At 37.9% G+C, this 21,244-nt stretch overlaps 1 protein-coding gene across 3 annotated transcripts in view; it reads left to right on the forward strand.

Moving 5' to 3' along the window:
* LOC121373345 (putative protein tag-278) overlaps positions 1–21,244 on the forward strand; it is a 115,535-nt gene that overhangs the window by 59,866 nt on the left and 34,425 nt on the right. For all 3 annotated transcript variants that reach the window (XM_041499923.1, XM_041499925.1, XM_041499924.1), the window contains 8 exons: positions 940–1,026; positions 1,936–1,972; positions 6,575–6,741; positions 10,466–10,519; positions 10,882–10,998; positions 12,771–12,890; positions 13,702–13,827; positions 20,570–20,659. In XM_041499923.1, coding sequence (XP_041355857.1) covers positions 940–1,026; positions 1,936–1,972; positions 6,575–6,741; positions 10,466–10,519; positions 10,882–10,998; positions 12,771–12,890; positions 13,702–13,827; positions 20,570–20,659 — 798 coding nt within the window. The remainder of the gene's footprint in view (positions 1–939; positions 1,027–1,935; positions 1,973–6,574; positions 6,742–10,465; positions 10,520–10,881; positions 10,999–12,770; positions 12,891–13,701; positions 13,828–20,569; positions 20,660–21,244) is intronic.

Here is a 21,244-nt window from a genome sequence, read left to right on the forward strand (position 1 = left end):
GTTTGGTAGGATATTCAAAGAGAAATGCTACATAAGTGATTGTGTCTTCTTGTGCCATAGTTTGGTAGGATATTCAAAGAGAAGTGCTATATAGAAGATTGTGCCTTCTTGTGCCATAGTTTGGTAGGACATTCAAAGAGAAATGCTATATAAGTGATTGTGTCTTCTTGTGCCATAGTTTGGTAGGATATTCAAAGAGAAATGCTATATAAGTGATTGTGTCTTCATGTGCCATAGTTTGGTAGGATATTCAAAGAGAAGTGCTATATAGATGATTGTGCCTTCTTGTGCCATAGTTTGGTAGGATATTCAAAGAGAAGTGCTATATAGATGATTGTGCCTTCTTATGCCATAGTTTGGTAGGATATTCAAAGAGAAGTGCTATATAAGTGATTTGTGTCTTCTTGTGCCATAGTTTGGTAGGACATTCAAAGAGAAATGCTATATAAGTGATTGTGCCTTCTTGTGCCATAGTTTGGTAGGACATTCAAAGAGAAATGCTATATAAGTGATTGTGCCTTCTTGTGTGCCATAGTTTGGTAGGATATTCAAAGAGAAATGCTATATAAGTGATTGTGCCTTCTTGTGCGATACATGTAGTTTGGTAGGATATTCAAAGAGAAATGCTATATAAGTGATTGTGCCTTCTTGTGCCATAGTTTGGTAGGATATTCAAAGAGAAATGCCAAATAGGAAATATAAGGTAAGATAATTAATTTATGGAGTTCATTATGTGTAGTTCATTTATTTAAGTTATAAATGGACCACAATAATTTTTTGGTTTGTGCATGTTTGATTTGAAAAAACAACAATGTGCATCCATCCATGCATCCATTCAACCGAAACCGAACCACACCCCCAACCACAGCCATCAATCCATCCATCCATCCATCCATCCATCAGTCCATCAGTCCATGTGTTTTGTTCTTGTATTTCTAGGAAAGTCATTCTGGTACAAAAGACAAGAGGAGTCAGTCTAGTAGTAGAAAACAGAGCGAGTCTTCCCCATCTCCAGAGAAAGGAAAGGTTAGTAATAATAATAATAATAATAATAATAATAATAATAATAATAATACAAAAAAGACACTGATATTCTAAACAAGAAAATATATATAGTATGTAATACTAGTCATTACAAATGAATAGAGAAGAAAAAGAAAAAAACGTCAGATCGCACCTTGGTGTTTCTTGTATAATGCAGCAAACTCAGGATAGTCCCTTCATCCCTAAATTCATCCCTATGTGTCTCATATTTAGTATCTGCAATTAAACTGGGCCCTATACATGTCTGATATTTAATAGCTGCTTATTAAACTCATCCCTTTGTGTCTGATATTTAATGGCTTCTGATTAAATTTGGCACTATATATCTGATATGTAATGGCTTCTGATTAAACTTGGCCCTTTGTGTCTGATACTTAATGACTTCTGATTAAACTTGGCCCTTTGTGTCTGATATTTAATGGCTTCTGATTAAACTTGGCACTTTGTGTCTAATATTTAATGGCTTCTGATTAAATTTGGCCCTCTATATCTGATACTTAATGGCTTCTGATTAAATTATTAGTTGCTGATTAAATTTGGCCTTTTGTGTTTGATATTTAATGGCCGCCTGTTAAATTTAGCCCCATATGTCTGTTACTTAATGGCTTCTGATTAAACGTGGCCCCATTATTATGTCTGATATTTAATGGCTACGGATTAAACGATGTTCTGGGATGTCATTAAAATAAATCTTCTTCTTTTTCTCATTGGTTGGTCATGGTATTTGTAAATTTGCATAAGATTAAAAAAAAAACCCCAGAATTAAGCAGAGTTTGGTATGATGATTAAGTGTACATGCTTCAAAACCTTTCCCTGTTAAATGTAATAAATTGTTTTATATGAAAAACCCCACCTATTGGACAGATCTATGTATTTTGTCTTTTCTTCAAGGTTGCATCTGACAGCACGAAAGCTACTAAGACAGAAGGTAAGGTTATGATATTCATTTCAGTAATAATAATAATATATTCCTTCTTTCTGTCTGTTTATTGCTTTGTCCATCTATTGTCCACTCTTCCATCCATCTATGTATCTATTTAAGCATCTCTCAATCCTTTCATCCATCCATCATGCATGCATCCGTCTGTTCACCCACCCACCCACCAACCATCAATCCATCCATCCATCCAAAACCCACCCACCCACCCATGCACACACTAATCCATCCATCCATCCATCCATCTGTCTATCCATCAACCTCCAACACCATCCATCCATTCATTGATCCATCTATCTGTCCATCCATCAACCTCCCACACACACACACCCATCCATCCATCAACCTCCCACACCCATCCATCCATCCGTCTACCCATCAATATCCCACACCCATTCATCTGTCCATCCATACATTTGTCTGTTCTAATATCCATCCATCCATCAGCCTCCCACACCCATCCATCCATGTTTCCATCCATCCATGTTTCCATCCATCCATCAACCTCCCACACCCACTCATCCATCCATCCATCCATCCATCCATCCATCAACCTCCCACACCCACCCATCCATCCATCTATCCATTCATCCATCCATCCATCCATCCATCCATCCATCCATCCATCAATCCCCCCCACACCCATCCATCCATCCATCCATCAACCTCCCACACCCACCCATCCATTCATCCATCCATCCATCCATCAATCTCCCACACCCATTCATCTGTCCATCCATCAACCTCCCACACCCACCCATCCATCCATCTATCCATCCATCCATCCATCCATCCATCAATCTCCCACACCCACCCATCCATCCATCCATCAACCTCCCACACCCACCCATCCATCCATCCATCAACCTCCCACACCCACCCATCCATCCATCCATCAACCTCCCACACCCACCCATCCATCCATCCATCAACCTCCCACACCCACCCACCCATCCATCCATCAACCTCCCACACCCATCCATCCATCCATCTATCCATCAACCTCCCACACTCACCCATCCATCCATTCATCCATCCATCCATCCATCCATCTCCCACACCCATTCATCTGTCCATCCATCAACCTCCCACACCCATCCATCCATCCATCCATCCATCAACCTCCCACACCCACCCATCCTTCCATCCATCAATCTCCCACACCCATTCATCTGTCCATCCATCAACCTCCCACACTCATCCATTCATCCATCCATCCATCAACATTTCACACGCATACATCCATCCGTCTACCCATCAACCTCCCACACCCATCCATCCATCCGTCTACCCATCAACCTCCCACACCCATTCATTCATATGTCCATCCATCAATTTATCTGTTCTAATATCCATCCATCCATCCACCCACCCAACCACCCTACCAACCCACCTAAAAGCCACTCATCCATCCATACATTTAATTCTATTCTATCACATGGCAGTTACCACAGGTGTAATATGAATTTTCATAGATCTGAGATTTTACCATTTGCATTTTTTGTCACTGGGTAATAATTATTGCCGTCGGTTGTTTTTATATTTGTTACAAAAGATACTGGTTTAACATTTCTGTAGGCAGACTCAAAATAGCCATAGGTTAGCATTTATTGTAGGCAAAATCATTTAAAAATTGCCATTGGTAAGAAATTCTTACATTTGTATTCTGTTACAAATTATCTAGTCAAGATAACCATCAGGTTCTTAGCATAATAGAGGTATTTCACATTCCACTGCGCATGTGCCCGTTGCGGAGTTACTCGAGGACGCAAACCGCGAGATTTCGCGAGATCTCGCCAAAATAGACCTATCTGCAAATTGGGGGGCAAAAGCAATGGGAGGCCACAACCATTGTTCAATTATTAACTGTTCCAACCGCATATGTCCGGGAAATTCGTTATCCTTCCATCGATATCCAGCCAATGGATATCGGAAACGATTGTGGGTAATCATTTCACGTAGAAAACGATTTTAATGTTACTCTAAGTACGAGGGTTTGTTCGGCACATTTTGTAGGAGGGAAGCCAGTGAACGCATAAGGGACCAAAACCGTACCGGTTCTGTACAGGACGTTCCTACACAGGGCGGTCTAGTATACTTAGATATGGTGGAAAACACATTAACAGTAAAGAAAATAAATATATATTTTGTATATAAAGACAATATATGTATATTTCGGATTATACTCAATAAAATATATAACGTGTGCGTGTGTAAATATATAAAAAATATATGTAGTCAGAACAGCTCTGTACAGAACGTTCCTATACAGGGCGGTTTAGTATTCTCTACTTAGATATGGTAGTAAACAGTAAATAAAATAAAATAAATATCTATTTTGTATATACAGAAAATATATGTATATTTCGGACAATACTCAACAGAATATATATATATATATATATATGAACTTTTAATGTTATTATTACTCAGTATGTTTCAAATTTAATTATAAGTATTGTCTGTTATTACTTTACGTTCATCTAGGTATGAACAAAAAAATCATCCGCAAACTTATGTGAGAACGGCTTCGCCGATTCACAAAATTTACGGATGATTTATTTTGTTCATACCCCGATGAACGTAAAAGAAATAACAGACACTCCTTAAATAATAATAATAATAATGATATATAAATATATATAGAGTGATGACGGCTCTGTACAGGACGTTCCTACACAGGTCCGTCTAGTATTTTATATACTTAGATATGGTGGAAAACACATTAACAGTAAAGAAAATAAATATATTTTGTATAATACTCAATGCGTTCATGTTGACACTGTATAAAAACGTGTGTATGGGTAAACAGAACGGCACCTACCTTCACCCCCCCCCCCCCCAAATCCCCCTTTTTTAAATTCCCACTTTATGGATATACATGTAACAGCATAAAAATCTCTTCTTTTTTTTTTAACTTTTCCCAATTAGATAGACACTAAGAAAAATGCAACAAAACACCTTCTGATATATATATATATATATATATATATATATATATACAGTCAAACCTGTCCTAGCGGCCACCTGTATTCAGCGGTCACTTGCCTTAAGCGGCCACTTTTTTCCTCCCAAACGATTTATAATGTAAATGCACCTGTAATAAGCGGTCACCTGTCTAACGCGGCCAGCGGCCACCTAAATCTGATCCCAAATCGCTAAAATACCTGCATTAAGCGGCCACAGTAAAGTTTTACTCTTATATAAAAGGGATATTTTAACAACAGCGATAGGTGCAGCAAATAACCGATCTTCACACCTTCAGGAATAATAGTACCCATTCAGTCCCGACATCTCCACTGTGTATCAATTAAGGAAGTATGAATCTGACATGCATCTAATTGCCTCTGGGCAGGCTACGCTTGACATTTGTAGATTCACTTACTATAACAATACATCGCATGAAGTCGGAATTAAATAATTAAATGGAAAAAGAAAACAAACTTGTGGAAAACGGTTAATTTAATATATTCTATTTGCATTATTTTTGAAGGAGACAACATGTCAAAAGTTGATTTATAGTCAACTATGAAGCACACATCTGTTAATTAGCAGTACAGACGGTAAAACAAGAAACAACAACAAATGTTTTAAAGACTATATATGTGGCAACCTGTACTCAGCGGCAACCTGTCTTAAGCGGCCACGTTTATCTACTCCCTTGTGTGGCCGCTTAAGACAGGTTTGACTGTATATATATGTGTGTGTGTGTGTGTATGTTTATATATATACTCTCTCTCTCTCTCTCTCTCTCTCTCTCTCTCTCTCTCTCTCTCTCTCTCTCTCTCTCTCTCTCTCTCTCTCTCTCAAATATATATATCGATCGATGCCATAACCTGTCGATGCCATAACCTATGGAATCTGTCAAATGTTTTGTTTATACATTTTACGAGATAGTCTTTTAATCTGGCGTTATCAAAACCCTCGGATACAAGTCGCAGAGACTTTGTCCAAGTTGTTGCACTGCTTTTTAATTTGAACCATTCCGCTGTAAATTTCAGCGGACCGTTTTCTACGGCCATTATACCATCTAATTCGAAATATGTACATGTTAGTTGTCAAAGTTTAAAAGTCTCCTACGAAGCTACTCAAGTCGCCCATAACAACCTGTCTGTCACGCCCCCCAATTTGTAAATAGACTAGTTTCAGTCTATTTTGTCAAGGGACGTTACTCTTCGCGTGCATGCGCAATAGGAATGTGAAATACCTCTATTGCTTAACTCATGTTTGGACCTTTGAGAACAGTGGGAAAAACTGATTTTTATAAAAACAGAAATTAATTCTTTAAAGATTATTTTAAAAAGACCAATAAAAACAGCTTTGTTTTTAGTCTCTTATAATTGGTTAAATTCCTCACCATTCCCCAAAGGTGATGTCATTTTTTATTCTCAATTTTAGAGTAAAAAATTGCCAATCGGAAATAAAACCTTAAAGAACAAAATTTATTCTTCTTGTTCTTGTTAAAAAATATTCTCTAACAATGAGTAAAGCAATTAAATTATACCAAAAGGTTGACAGTATTTAACTTCAAGCTTTCAGTTTTATAATGATTACATTTTGGTTATAAAAGTTTACCGTAAATTTGTCTGTCAGATGGAAAGGAGTATGCTGAGATGTCGACCCAGGATGAAGGTGGAGACCCTGCCAACGCCGTCGTGGATGAGCAGGAAATCAAGAGAGTGCGGAAGTCGAAGTCGACGCTGGAAACTGTCGAAGAGTTGGATGTCCTCGATTACGATTTGGAAGATGAAGCATCATGGGTAATTCTGTTATGTACAATGAAACCTCTCAGAACTGGGCCCTCTGTAAACTGGAATTCCCTCAAAACTGGAATTCACTCAAAACTGGGCCCTTTGTAAACTGGAATTCCCTCAGAACTGGGTCCTCTGTAAACTGGAATTCCCTCAAAACTGGACTCTTTATAAACTGGAATTCCCTCAGAACTGGGTCCTCTGTAAACTGGAATTCCCTCAAAACTGGGTCCTCTGTAAACTGGAATTCCCTCAAAACTGGACTCTTTATAAACTGGAATTCCCTCAGAACTGGGCCCTCTGTAAACTGGAATTCACTCAAAACTGGGCCCTTTGTAAACTGGAATTCCCTCAGAACTGGGTCCTCTGTAAACTGGAATTCCCTCAAAACTGGGCCCTCTGTAAACTGGAATTCCCTCAAAACTGGGCCCTCTGTAAACTGGAATTCCCTCAAAACTGGGCCCTCTGTAAACTGGAATTCCCTCAGAACTGGGCCCTCTGTAAACTGGAATTCCCTCAGAACTGGGCCCTCTGTAGACTGGAATTCCCTCAGAACTGGGCCCTCTGTAGACTGGAATTCCCTCAGAACTGGGCCCTCTGTAGACTGGAATTCCCTCAGAACTGGGCCCTCTGTAGACTGGAATTCCCTCAGAACTGGGTCCTCTGTAGACTGGAATTCCCTCAGAACTGGGTCCTCTGTAGACTGGAATTCCCTCAGAACTGGGCCCTCTGTAGACTGGAATTCCCTCAGAACTGGGCCCTCTGTAGACTGGAATTCCCTCAGAACTGGGCCCTCTGTAGACTGGAATTCCCTCAGAACTGGGCCCTCTGTAGACTGGAATTCCCTCAGAACTGGGCCCTGTGTAGACTGGAATTCCCTCAGAACTGGGCCCTCTGTAGACTGGAATTCACTCAGAACTGGGCCCTCTGTAGACTGGAATTCACTCAGAACTGGGCCCTCTGTAGACTGGAATTCACTCAGAACTGGGCCCTCTGTAGACTGGAATTCACTCAGAACTGGGCCCTCTGTAAACTGGAATTCCCTCAGAACTGGGTCCTCTGTAAAGTGGAATTCCCTCAAAACTGGACTCTGTATAAACTGGAATTCCCTCAGAACTGGGCCCTCTGTAAACTGGAATTCACTCAAAACTGGGCCCTCTGTAAACTGGAATTCCCTCAGAACTGGGTCCTCTGTAAACTGGAATTCCCTCAAAACTGGGCCCTCTGTAAACTGGAATTCCCTCAAAACTGGGCCCTCTGTAAACTGGAATTCCCTCAGAACTGGGTCCTCTGTAAACTGGAATTCCCTCCAAACTGGGCCCTCTGTAAACTGGAATTCCCTCCAAACTGGGCCCTCTGTAAACTGGAATTCCCTCAGAACTGGGTCCTCTGTAAACTGGAATTCCGTCAAAACTGGACTCTTTATAAACTGGAATTCCCTCAGAACTGGGCCCTCTGTAGACTGGAATTCCCTCAGAACTGGGCCCTCTGTAGACTGGAATTCCCTCAGAACTGGGTCCTCTGTAAACTGGAATTCCCTCAGAACTGGGCCCTCTGTAAACTGGAATTCCCTCACAACTGGGCCCTCTGTAAACTGGAATTCCCTCACAACTGGGCCCTCTGTAAACTGGAATTCCCTCAGAACTGGGCCCTCTGTAAACTGGAATTCCCTCAGAACTGGGTCCTCTGTAAACTGGAATTCCCTCAGAACTGGGCCCTCTGTAAACTGGAATTCCCTCAGAACTGGGTCCTCTGTAAACTGGAATTCCCTCAGAACTGGGTCCTCTGTAAACTGGAATTCCCTCAGAACTGGGCCCTCTGTAAACTGGAATTCCCTCAGAACTGGGTCCTCTGTAAACTGGAATTCCCTCAGAACTGGGTCCTCTGTAAACTGGAATTCCCTCAGAACTGGGTCCTCTTTATAAACTGGAATTCCCTCAGAACTGGGCCCTCTGTAAACTGGAATTCACTCAAAACTGGGCCCTCTGTAAACTGGAATTCCCTCAGAACTGGGTCCTCTTTATAAACTGGAATTCCCTCAAAACTGGGCCCTCTGTAAACTGGAATTCCCTCAGAACTGGGTCCTCTGTAAACTGGAATTCCCTCAGAACTGGGCCCTCTGTAAACTGGAATTCACTCAAAACTGGGCCCTCTGTAAACTGGAATTCCCTCAGAACTGGGTCCTCTTTATAAACTGGAATTCACTCAAAACTGGGCCCTCTGTAAACGGGAATTCCCTCAGAACTGGGTCCTCTGTAAACTGGAATTCCCTCAGAACTGGGCCCTCTGTAAACTGGAATTCCCTCAGAACTGGGTCCTCTGTAAACTGGAATTCCCTCAAAACTGGGTCCTCTGTAAACTGGAATTCCCTCAGAACTGGGCCCTCTGTAAACTGGAATTCCCTCAGAACTGGGTCCTCTGTAAACTGGAATTCCCTCAGAACTGGGTCCTCTTTATAAACTGGAATTCCCTCAGAACTGGGCCCTCTGTAAACTGGAATTCCCTCAGAACTGGGTCCTCTGTAAACTGGAATTCCCTCAAAACTGGGTCCTCTGTAAACTGGAATTCCCTCAGAACTGGGCCCTCTGTAAACTGGAATTCCCTCAGAACTGGGCCCTCTGTAAACTGGAATTCCCTCAGAACTGGGTCCTCTGTAAACTGGAATTCCCTCAGAACTGGGTCCTCTTTATAAACTGGAATTCCCTCAGAACTGGGCCCTCTGTAAACTGGAATTCCCTCAGAACTGGGTCCTCTGTAAACTGGAATTCCCTCAAAACTGGGTCCTCTGTAAACTGGAATTCCCTCAGAACTGGGCCCTCTGTAAACTGGAATTCCCTCAGAACTGGGCCCTCTGTAAACTGGAATTCCCTCAGAACTGGACTCTTTATAAACTGGAATTCCCTCAGAACTGGGTCCTCTGTAAACTGGAATTCCCTCAGAACTGGGTCCTCTGTAAACTGGAATTCCCTCAAAACTGGACTCTTTATAAACTGGAATTGGAATTCCCTCAGAACTGGGCCCTCTGTAAACTGGAATTCCCTCAGAACTGGGTCCTCTGTAAACTGGAATTCCCTCAAAACTGGACTCTTTATAAACTGGAATTGGAATTCCCTCAGAACTGGGCCCTCTGTAAACTGGAATTCCCTCAGAACTGGACTCTTTATAAACTGGAATTCCCTCAGAACTGGGTCCTCTGTAAACTGGAATTCCCTCAGAACTGCGTCCTCTGTAAACTGGAATTCCCTCAAAACTGGGTCCTCTGTAAACTGGAATTCCCTCAGAACTGGGCCCTCTGTAAACTGGAATTCCCTCAGAACTGGGTCCTCTGTAAACTGGAATTCCCTCAGAACTGGGCCATCTGTAAACTGGAATTCCCTCAGAACTGGACTCTTTATAAACTGGGGGCGGGACATAGCACAGTGGTAACGTGCTCGCTCGATGTGCAGTCAGTCTGGGATCGATCCCTGTCGGTGGGCCCATTTGGCTATTTCTCATTCCAGCCAGTACACCATGACTAGTATATCAAAAGCCGTGGTATGTACTACCCTGTCTGTGGGATGGCGCATATAAAAGATCCCTTGCTACTAATGTAAAAAAAATGTGGCGGGTTTCCTCTCTAAGACTATATGTCAGAATTACCAAATTCTTTGACATCCAATAGCCTATGATTAATAAACAAACAAAATTTAACTTTAAATTAAAAAGTAATTGTTTTTGTGTGTGTATTTTTCAGGCCAGTATCCCAAAGGATCAAGCCCCAAGCCAGTTTGCACAGTACAGAAAGCAGGTAAGTTTTGTTGTCAGAACAAAGTCTTATTTCTGAGAAAATTTACCTTAATATGTGTTATAATCTATTCACCCAAAATACATTAAGCCCATTGACCAGTACCCAAACACCAATATAAAAATTTCCAGATTTCTTTTCTTCATGTAACTTATATTCATTTTTGTTGAATTAAAAAAATAAAATGTGTTGAGTGCTTCATTCAATAAAACATTTCTTCCAAACGACCAATATTAAAATTTCCACATTTAAAAAAAAAATGTTTGTCACCCACATTCATCTTTGTGTAATAAAAATAAATAGTTTTGAGTGTGCAGTTAAACTAAAACATTTCTTCCTTCTATTTGACAAATCAATTGTTTCAGTGTGTGCGACGGTTGAAGGATCTCGAAGAACAGGTTCAGCTGATGCAGGCGAAGACACAGAGGAAAGTTCAGTCACTGAAGGCGCAGTTCCAAGAACACAAGAGCAAGTGGGAGGCGGTCAGTATAAAGACAGGATTACTTTTTAGAAAGTAGTATTATATCATTAAATAGATCACCAATGACACATTTTGTCACTTTAAAACATTTTATCCTGCAACGACTGTTTCTATTGACAGATTACGATGGCTGATTAAAGCAAAGTCATAAACGTATACTAGCAGATTATTACTTTTGACGTCACTCATATGATGTCACACTCATAGCCATATTACAAAATTTCTCATTTAACATCAAGGTCATCGTACAATGTGGCAGAAATAACAGAAATCATAGCTTTCCTCCTTAATTTTTATGGTCTGCAGGACAAAAATAATAACTAGTTACTGACGTCGGATATCTGCTTTATCCTGTTCAGGCCGAATGAGAAATTCCTCTCGGCAAAGCCTCTGGGAATTTCCCATTCTTACCTTCACAGGATAAAGCAGATATCCGACGTCATTAACTAGTTATTCTCTATATATCTAAAAGACATACTGTGCTTTTTAGAAAGTAGTCTTGTAATTTTAAATAGTTCATTATTTTGTCACTTTTATACATTGTAATTAAAATACATACTGAGCTCTTTGGACAGTAGCTTTGTGACTTTAGTATAGTATATTGTTTGATTGAATTGACCATCCTTGATATAAATTGATGCAAGAAGAATCCAAATTGACCAACATTTACATATATAAGTAAGTTTTCATGTTGACCCCCCAGCAAAATATTGGAGGGTCTGAGGGTTAGCGCCATCGGATTCCTTGGAAACAAAATCCATTTGAAATCAAGTTCAAACATAAAGTAAATACTTTCTAAAAAGAAAATACATGTGAGACTGATTGGGCAAATGGAAAAACTGCACAAATTTTGCAGAGGGGCGTCATATTTAACAGCGACCTACAAATTTCTAGTAGCTTGGGGTTTTGCCCCCTGGGTATGTATTATTATTGTTCTTTGTTATCAAATTAATAGATTGTGACAGAAAAACATGGTACAGTAAAACATCTCAAAACCGGACCCTCTGTAAACTGAAATTCCCCCAAAACCGGACATTTTTCACGGTCCTTTTTAAAAATAGATACAGAACTTAACCTCTCTAAACCGGATATTTTAATTGGTCCCGAGGGTGTCCGGTTTAGAGGGGTTTCACTGTATTTAGAAAGTAGCTGTATCCCTGTAGCAAATTATTATTGAAAATCATATTATAAGTTTTAGAAAGTAAGATTGTCAAATTAAATGATTATGACCTGAAACCGCATTTTGCTCTTAGGAAATAAATGTTGTCAGTTATATGACAAAAAAGTACATTCTGATCTTTGGAAATTAGTTTTGTAACATCAAAAGATTATAACCAAAACACATTTTGCTGTCTAGAGAAACTATTATTGGTAGTAAATCTTAAGGCAGAGATGAATTATACTTATAGAATGCAGGACATTGCATTTCAGGACATCTGGTTTTCAAAAGTTGACTAACTTTGTGACAGTAAAACCACTGATATACGTCTGCAAATCGGAAAATACAGTAGGGTTATCCCCTAATTATAGAATGCAAGAAATTGCCTTTCAGGGCATCTAGTTTTGAAAAGTTTATGGGGGAGCATACCCCTGAACCCCCTAAAGCTTTGCTTTGCGCCCTCGATCTCAGTCAGCTCCCCCCAATGTCTACTTGCTTTTGTCATGCCTGACTAGTGCTGTCAGTTTAATAAATCGTGACTGAAAACTATATATATACTCTTTAGAAAACAGTGTCGTCACAGAATTAAAAAAAAAAAACGTTTATTGTTGTAGGAGAGAAAGATTCTAGTAAGACAAGTGACGCAGGCTCTCGAGATGAAGACAGACGCTGAGAAAGAGGCTGATTCGGCCATGACCTCACTGGAAGATTTCATCAACGACCAAGAAAAACTGGTAATGGATGGTGGCTCTCTGAATTAATTATTTCTTGCATAGCACCGATTTTTAATTCCTAAGTGCAGGGTGAATTTTGTTTAGCATCTCGTTGCGATTAGCTACGTAAGTTTCAGTGATCGCTACATAATTACAACAACATTAAAATGACATTAAACAGTAGTTTTCAATTGACTAGAAAATTAATATAGCTAATCAAGATTTTAAAAACAAAATGCTCCCTGAAAGACGGACTAGCTCAGGTTGGCCTTGCGATTACACAGATTGATATCACACCCTGACAGTTCATTGGTTTGAGAAAAAAAAATTACACTTATGGGGAAATTGTATGACTGTTGTCCAGCATGTAAGATTTGCACCTGGAGAACCTCAAGCATGCTCCAGTTGACTGCGATCTGAATCCAGTGGTCGAGAACCTGTTTTATCGCATCAGCAGAGATGCTTGGGTCAAAGGATCGATTCCCGTCGGTGGACCTATTCTCTGATTGGGATTTTTCCCATCCCAACCAGTGTACCATGACAGGTTTATCAAAGGCAATGGTATGAGCTGTCCTGTCTGTGGGAAAGTGCATATCAAAGATCCTTTGCTGCTAATAAAAATTGAAATAACAAAACATCTAGCAGGTTTCCTCCTATTATAGGTGTCACAACGACCAAACGTTTGACATCCAGTGGCCAGTAATTTACTAAATCAGTAGTGTCATTAAACACATTAACTTTTAAGTTTTCAGAATATTTATTTTATTTAAAGATTTTTTAAATGGTGAACAAATTTCTTGAACTTTATAAATCTTATTCTGTACGTTTTCAGGATGACGAGGATGCGAAATTGAGAAAGGAGAATCCCATCACCATAGAAACGGCCGACTCGGCTAAGGAAGTGGACGGGCCCGAGCCAGACATGAAGAAACTCATGCAGCAGACTGATGATGCCAAGGTTGGAAATTAGCATAAATATTACCCATGATGCTTCTCTGGAATAGATTTAGTTAATTTCTTTTAAGCTTGCTTTGTTTTATATGTTTCTGAAATTGGTGATATAAATATTGGAAATTAATGTACATATTACCCATAATGCTTTACTGAAATTTTCTGGATTATACTGGAATTTACTGGATTGTACTGGAATTTACTGGAGTATTAGACAATGTTTACATTATTTTGTATACTGTAAGTCTAGAAAGTTTTGTAAAGCACGAAAATACTTTGAAAACTGCAAGGAACTTTACAGAGTACCCGTACAGTGCTTTCTCTATACAATAGTATGATTACTTAATAAAGAAATAAAAGGCAAAAATATCAGTACTACTGAAAATATTAGTCCAGTCATAAGAACAAATGTTTAGTTTATAATTGTCAATCTACCAATCATTCACTTGATAATGTTACTAGTTCCAATTAATTAAACAACACGTTGTAGGAGCTTGTGGGGTTTTTTAATTATGACAGTATTTTCTACATGCAATCTTAGCCATTATTGACCACTCTCAATACTTTCATGTCACAATAGTATATTATAGTCACAGTATTTTCTACATGCAATCTTAGCCATTATTGACCACTCTCAATACTTTCATGTCACAATAGTATATTATAGTCACAGTATTTTCTACATGCAATCTTAGCCATTATTGACCACTCTCAATACTTTCATGTCACAATAGTATATTATACACAGTACTTTCAAGTTTGCAGTCAAAGCCATTATTTACCACTCTCAATACTCCTGCACAATAGTTATTAACACAAATGTAACACAATATTTTTACCACCAGTGAGATTTAGTAGTGTAACAGTAACAGTGTGTAACATTGTTTTCAATTTTGACCACTCTCAATACTTTCATGTCACAATAGTATATTATAGTCACAGTATTTTCTACATGCAATCTTAGCCATTTTGACCACTCTCAATACTTTCATGTCACAATAGTATATTATGCACAGTATTAGGCAATCTTACCGTATTCTGATTGGCTAATAACAATGGCCAATAGTAGATTGACACATTATTTTCTAGTGTAAGCTGGCCATTATTGACCACTCTCAATACGTTTCATGTCACAATAGTATATTATAGTCACAGTATTTTCTACATGCAATCTTAGCCATTTTTGACCACTCTCAATACTTTCATGTCACAATAGTATATTATAGTCACAGTATTTCTACATGCAATTAGCCATACTAGTAAAAAACCCACAATTATATTATAGTCACATTATTTTTTAATAATCTTACAAATGGACCACTCTCAATACTTTCATGTACAATAGTATATTATAGTCACAGTATTTTCTACATTTTCTTATTGACCTAGTACTTTCATGTCACAATAATATATTATTTATTTTACATGCAATCTTATTATTGACCACTCTTTTTCATGTGGTTTTTTCAACAAAACTGGCCACTTGCCCCTTGTCTGGGAATAAGTCCCACCCCATTTAGTAAGCTTACACATGCAATCTTAGCCATTATTGACCACTCTCAATACTTTCATGTCACAATAGTATATTATAGTCACAGTATTTTCTACATGCAATCTTAGCCATTATTGAAAGATGTCATAAGCATTCATACTATTTTTAATACTTCATTGGAGTAGACTAACTTGTCTATAGGCAAGCACAATTGGTAAGATGCCAGAAGTTTCTACAAATCTTAGCCATTATTGACCACTCTCAATACTTTCATGTCACAATAGTATATTATAGTCCCAGTATTTTCTACATGCAATCTTAGCCATTATTGACCACTCTCAATACTTTCATGTCATCAATTGCCGATATTATTATCAATGTCACAGTATTAAACAACATGCAATCTTAGCCATTATTGACCACTCTCAATACTTTCATGTCACAATAGTATATTATAGTCACAGTATTTTCTACATGCAATCTTAGCCATTATTGACCACTCTCAATACTTTCATGTCACAATAGTATATTATAGTCACAGTATTTTCTACATGCAATCTTAGCCATTATTGACCACTCTCAATACTTTCATGTCACAATAGTATATTATAGTCACAGTATTTTCTACATGCAATCTTAGCCATTATTGACCACTCTCAATACTTTCATGTCACAATAGTATATTATAGTCACAGTATTTTCTACATGCAATCTTAGCCATTATTGACCACTCTCAATACTTTCATGTCACAATAGTATATTATAGTCACAGTATTTTCTACATGCAATCTTAGCCATTATTGACCACTCTCAATACTTTCATGTCACAATAGTATATTATAGTCACAGTATTTTCTACATGCAATCTTAGCCATTATTGACCACTCTCAATACTTCATGACTCGAGTAAAGATGTCAAAAGCTCGAGGGTCGAACTCGACCAGTCTATAAACTGTTGGACTCGAGTACTCACAGGGTTACAAAAAACTCGACCAAGTCCAAACTGTAGCGGGTTTCCTTTCGAGTACTCGAGGGTCGAAATCGACGAGTCCAAACTGTTTTTGGACTCGAGTACTCGAGGGCGAACTCGACCAGTCCAAAACTGTTAATAACTGTAATGGTCGAGTACCTCCACGAGGGTCGAACTCGACCAGTCCAAACTGTTGGACTCGAGTACTCGAGGGTCGAACTCGACCAGTCCAAACTGTTGGACTCGAGTACTCGAGGGTCGAACTCGACCAGTCCAAACTGTTGGACTCGAGTACTCGAGGGTCGAACTCGACCAGTCCAAACTGTTGGACTCGAGTACTTGAGGGTCGAACTCGACCCGGACCTGAGTACCCGACACTTACACTAGATTTTGATGAGACTAAAGAATAAAGTGAAATAGTGTTGTGCATCTTAATTCCAGCGCTGAACGTGGATGCCAAATGATGCCATTGTATTTCATTCCACACATTCGACTTTTGTTTTCTCTCTATGTCTCATAGCTCTATAATATAATGTAACCGGCGGCAAGCATATGGCAAAATGACATACAAAATATAATTGAATGAATACTCATGGAGGTCCTAGGTACTGTATAATTGATGCCTACTGATGCAGTACAGACATTTCTTTTCACATTACCTGTCCTCAAAACAAGTGCACCTCCGCCCCCCCACGCTAGTGGTATGGTCCGAACATCCCAACAGCTAATGGGATGGCCTAAATTCTTCTACTGCATACTTCCTCTAGTTTCGGTCACGTGACTGTAACTTCCTTCTTTTTCCCAAGTTTTCTCCATTTACCAAAACTGAATAAACATCTAGAGCTTATATTCAGGTACTTGGAACCAGTACTAAATGTAAGTGTAAATGATGTCTGTATATAATTTTGTACTTGTGAAGTCGAGATCGAGACACGAAGAACGCTCCTCGGACAAGATATTGATGAACCAGCTTTACATCAATGAAGGAAGACTTCTGAAGAACCCAGAATCTGATGTCATCATCCTTACCGTCACCGGGCAACACGGATCATTTAAACACTCGATCACACCGGTCGGGCTGGTTGTGTGCGACAGAGACCACATCCAGCTCCTGTCTCTCGGTGGAGTGAATCCCACAGAAGACATCATAGACTCACAGTCCCAGATCAACAAGTCGGAAGTCGATTCGGCCATCTTTGAAGATGAAACGGTGACGTCCGAGTTCTCTTGCGGCTTCGTGGATGACGATATCAAGGAACAGGTCAAGTTAGGAGAGACTGAAGACAAATCATCGCTGGTTTCCGAGTGTGAGATCGTAATCTTTCCGAAGTTTTCTTCGTCTGTGGAGGAAGAACCGTCGCCGTTACCAAAGAGGATCCAAGTAAAAGTCGGTCGTCTGGAACCGGAAATGAGTATCATCAAAGAGGAGGCAACTCCGTCTCCGCTGTATAGCAAGGAGACAACTCCGTATTTACAAGTTCCGAGAGAGATGCAGATTCCACGGTATTCCATCGTCGAAGGGGAGGTAACTCAACTTGTGGATCCCGAAAGCATTAAGATTGAACTGGAACCAGAAAGTGAAAAGGTGTTTTTGTTTTTTTGTGTGATGGTTTTCAACTGAGAATGTTTTGGAGCACCGCGTTATGGATGGATTTAAACACAGAATTCTGCTGCACCAGTGTTTGTTTGGTTTGCTGACTTACAAAAAAAAAAAAAAAAAAAATAAATAAATCATTTAGCACTTTTTAAAAAACCCCACCAGACTTGTTTTGTTACCAAATTTTATAAACACTGATTTTAACTAACTATGCACATGTGAATTTGCATTAACCCTTTTAAATTTAAACTACTGTGTTGATTTTCTTTTATGTTTCACTACCATGTTAACTCTTATTACATGTTTCGACTACCACCACAGGACTCGCACTGGAAAACATTTCGGTGTAGCCAATTTTCAGATACGTACATGTATGTTGATCAGTATTACCTTAAAAGTTATTAAAATGGTTAATTTAAGGAATATTTTATTAGCTGAAAACTAAATTTTGTAGCCACTTCGAATAAAAAAATTAGCAGTTGGCTAATTTGACCATGTACAGAATGAGCCCTGCATCAGTTTTGATAACATAATCTATGCACCTAATAAAATTTGTAAAATATTTCCACCATGCAGAGTTTAGCTCTTGGTCCAAAGAATATTTTCATAGATGATAATTTATTTTGTGAATCATATTGTACTTTCAGGGTGGTACCTAGTGGGGGTACAAAGGGGCAGTTTCCGCTCAAAAAGGTTCCCTTTTTGTTCTGCAGGAGAAGACTATTTTACTGCGACAATGCCATTTTTGTTTCACTGCCCCCTACACTCAATTTGTTTTAAGATAGGTCTTATAATTCACTTGAACTACAAAACTGATTTTGAATTGAATAAAACTTTGTCTTAGAATACAAAGTGTTACGTTTTAAAGAATCTTACACTATACATGTGTAGTTTTAAAGAATCTTACACTATACATGTGTAGTTTTAAAGAATCTTACACTATACATGTGTAGTTTTAAAGAATCTTACACTATACATGTGTAGTTTTAAAGAATCTTACACTATACATGTGTAGGTATCACTATAATGGCATGCTTTCAGATTGAAAGGTACATTTGTAAGTTAGGATTCAAGTTAAGTTACTGGATGACACCTTTATTAGTGCCCCACTAATCCAACTGGAGGAGACTATAGGTTTCATTTCGTGTCCTTATGTCTGTCTGTCTGTCTGTCCTTATGTCTGTCTGTCTGTCTGTCTGTCCCACTTGCAGTTTTCCAGATATTGTTTTCACACTGCCTTGAGATTTTGAGCTGATATTTTGTGCATAGCTTTATCATGTACTATTATATACCAAGTTTGACTGTCGTGATGATTTGTCAATTTTTGACAGAATTATGGCCCTTGAAATTAGGAGATACAATGACATTTTTTCCAAAAAACCAAAATTGCAATGACTTAACATATTGAGCTGAAATTTTGTGTATAGCTTTATCATGTACTATTACATACCAAGTTTGACTGTCGTGATGATTTGTCCATTTTTTGACAGAATTATGGCCCTTGAAATTAGGAGATACAATGACATTTTTTTCAAAAAAACAAAATTGCAATGACTTAACATATTGAGCTGAAATTTTGTGTATAGCTTTATCATGTACTATTATGTACCAAGTTTGACTGTCGTGATGATTTGTCAATTTTTTGACAGAATTATGGCCCTTGAAATTAGGAGATACAATGACATTTTTTCCAAAAAAACAAAATTGCAATGACTTAACATATTGAGCTGAAATTTTGTGTATAGCATTATCATGTACTATTATATACCAAGTTTGACTGTTGTGATGATTTGTCCATTTTTGACAGAATTATGGCCCTTGAAATTAGGAGATACAATGACATTTTTTCCAAAAAAACTAAATTGCAATGACTTAACATATTGAGCTGAAATTTTGTGTATAGCTTTATCATGTTCTGACCAGCCTCAGTAGTGTCATGTTTAAGCCATCAGACATAAGACTGGTAGGTACAGGGTTCACAGCCCGGTACCGGCTCCCACCCATACAGAGTGAGTTTTAATGACTCAGTGGGTACACCCTCTTCTCTCTCACTAATCACTAACAACTAATTCACTGTCCTGGACAGACAGCCCAGGTAGCTGAGGTGTGTGCCCAGGAGAGCGTGCTTGAACTTTAAGCACAAAAATAAGTTGAAATGAAATGAAATTTGTTGGGCCCGGTGTACTGTAAATCATAAAATATTGGCGATCTTAAAATTTAGCGAAATTATGCAAACAAGTGACATATTAGCAACATAAAACTTCAGCGAGGAAGGTCTTATCAGACACTAAAAACAAATTAAGCTTAAATTGAGGTGAAATAATGATTTTAATCTCTTCTGACAGTATGCAGCTTGGAGACAACTTGAATTTAGTCGAAAAATTGCAGTATAATCACCAACAAAACAGTGTAATAAATGTTTTTCGGAACAGTCTTTAAATTTAGCAGCATGAAATATTAGCATCTTGTATGACCTCGCTAAATTCGCTAAAGTTTTATGCTCCCTAACATTTTCTGATTTACAGTATTTTACTCTCTGAATGCTTGTTAAACATTTAAAAATTCTAATAAATGTATTTTCTCCACAATCTATTTATTTATTTAGTCTGTTAGTTACCAAAGAACTGATATTAGTATCAGACAATAATAACTATATTAATAACTGAAGAATATTTTTGTATTTTTAATAGGTAAAAGAGTTAACTTCAAGGGTGACAACTTCTGGTGCTATTTCTGCACCTCCTGCCATTGAAGACTCTGAAACTGTTGATGGAGAACGGGTAAGACTCTAAATGTCTAAATATATATCTGTAATATTTATTTTACATGATAATTAAAACAGTATTTATTTTATATAAGATAATTAAAACAATATTTAATTTATATAATAATTAAATAATTCCATATGTACTTAACTTTTATGACGCCCAATAGTAGATGTGTATTTTTCTGCTGGAGTGTCGTTAAACATTCATTTAAACATATAATAATTAAAACGTAATAATTATTTTATATAATTATAGCATAATATTTATAATTTTTAAAATAATAATTAGAATATTTTTTTATAATAAAAACAATATAATAATAGCATAGTATAGTATAAAATAATAAATATAATAATATATTAAAACTGTTTTATAATTATTATAATAAATTATAATCTTTAAACATATTTATTTTATATAAGAATTATAGCATTTATTTATAATTTTCAATAATTATAATATTTTTATATAATTATTAAAACTTAATATTTATTTTATATAATCATTAAAACTATTTATTGATATTATTATTAAACATTTATTTGATATAATGATTAAAACAATGTTTATTTTATATAGAAATAAAACATGATATTT

The sequence above is a fragment of the Gigantopelta aegis genome, chromosome 5 (assembly GCF_016097555.1).
Source record: "Gigantopelta aegis isolate Gae_Host chromosome 5, Gae_host_genome, whole genome shotgun sequence".
Classification (NCBI taxonomy): domain Eukaryota; kingdom Metazoa; phylum Mollusca; class Gastropoda; order Neomphalida; family Peltospiridae; genus Gigantopelta; species Gigantopelta aegis.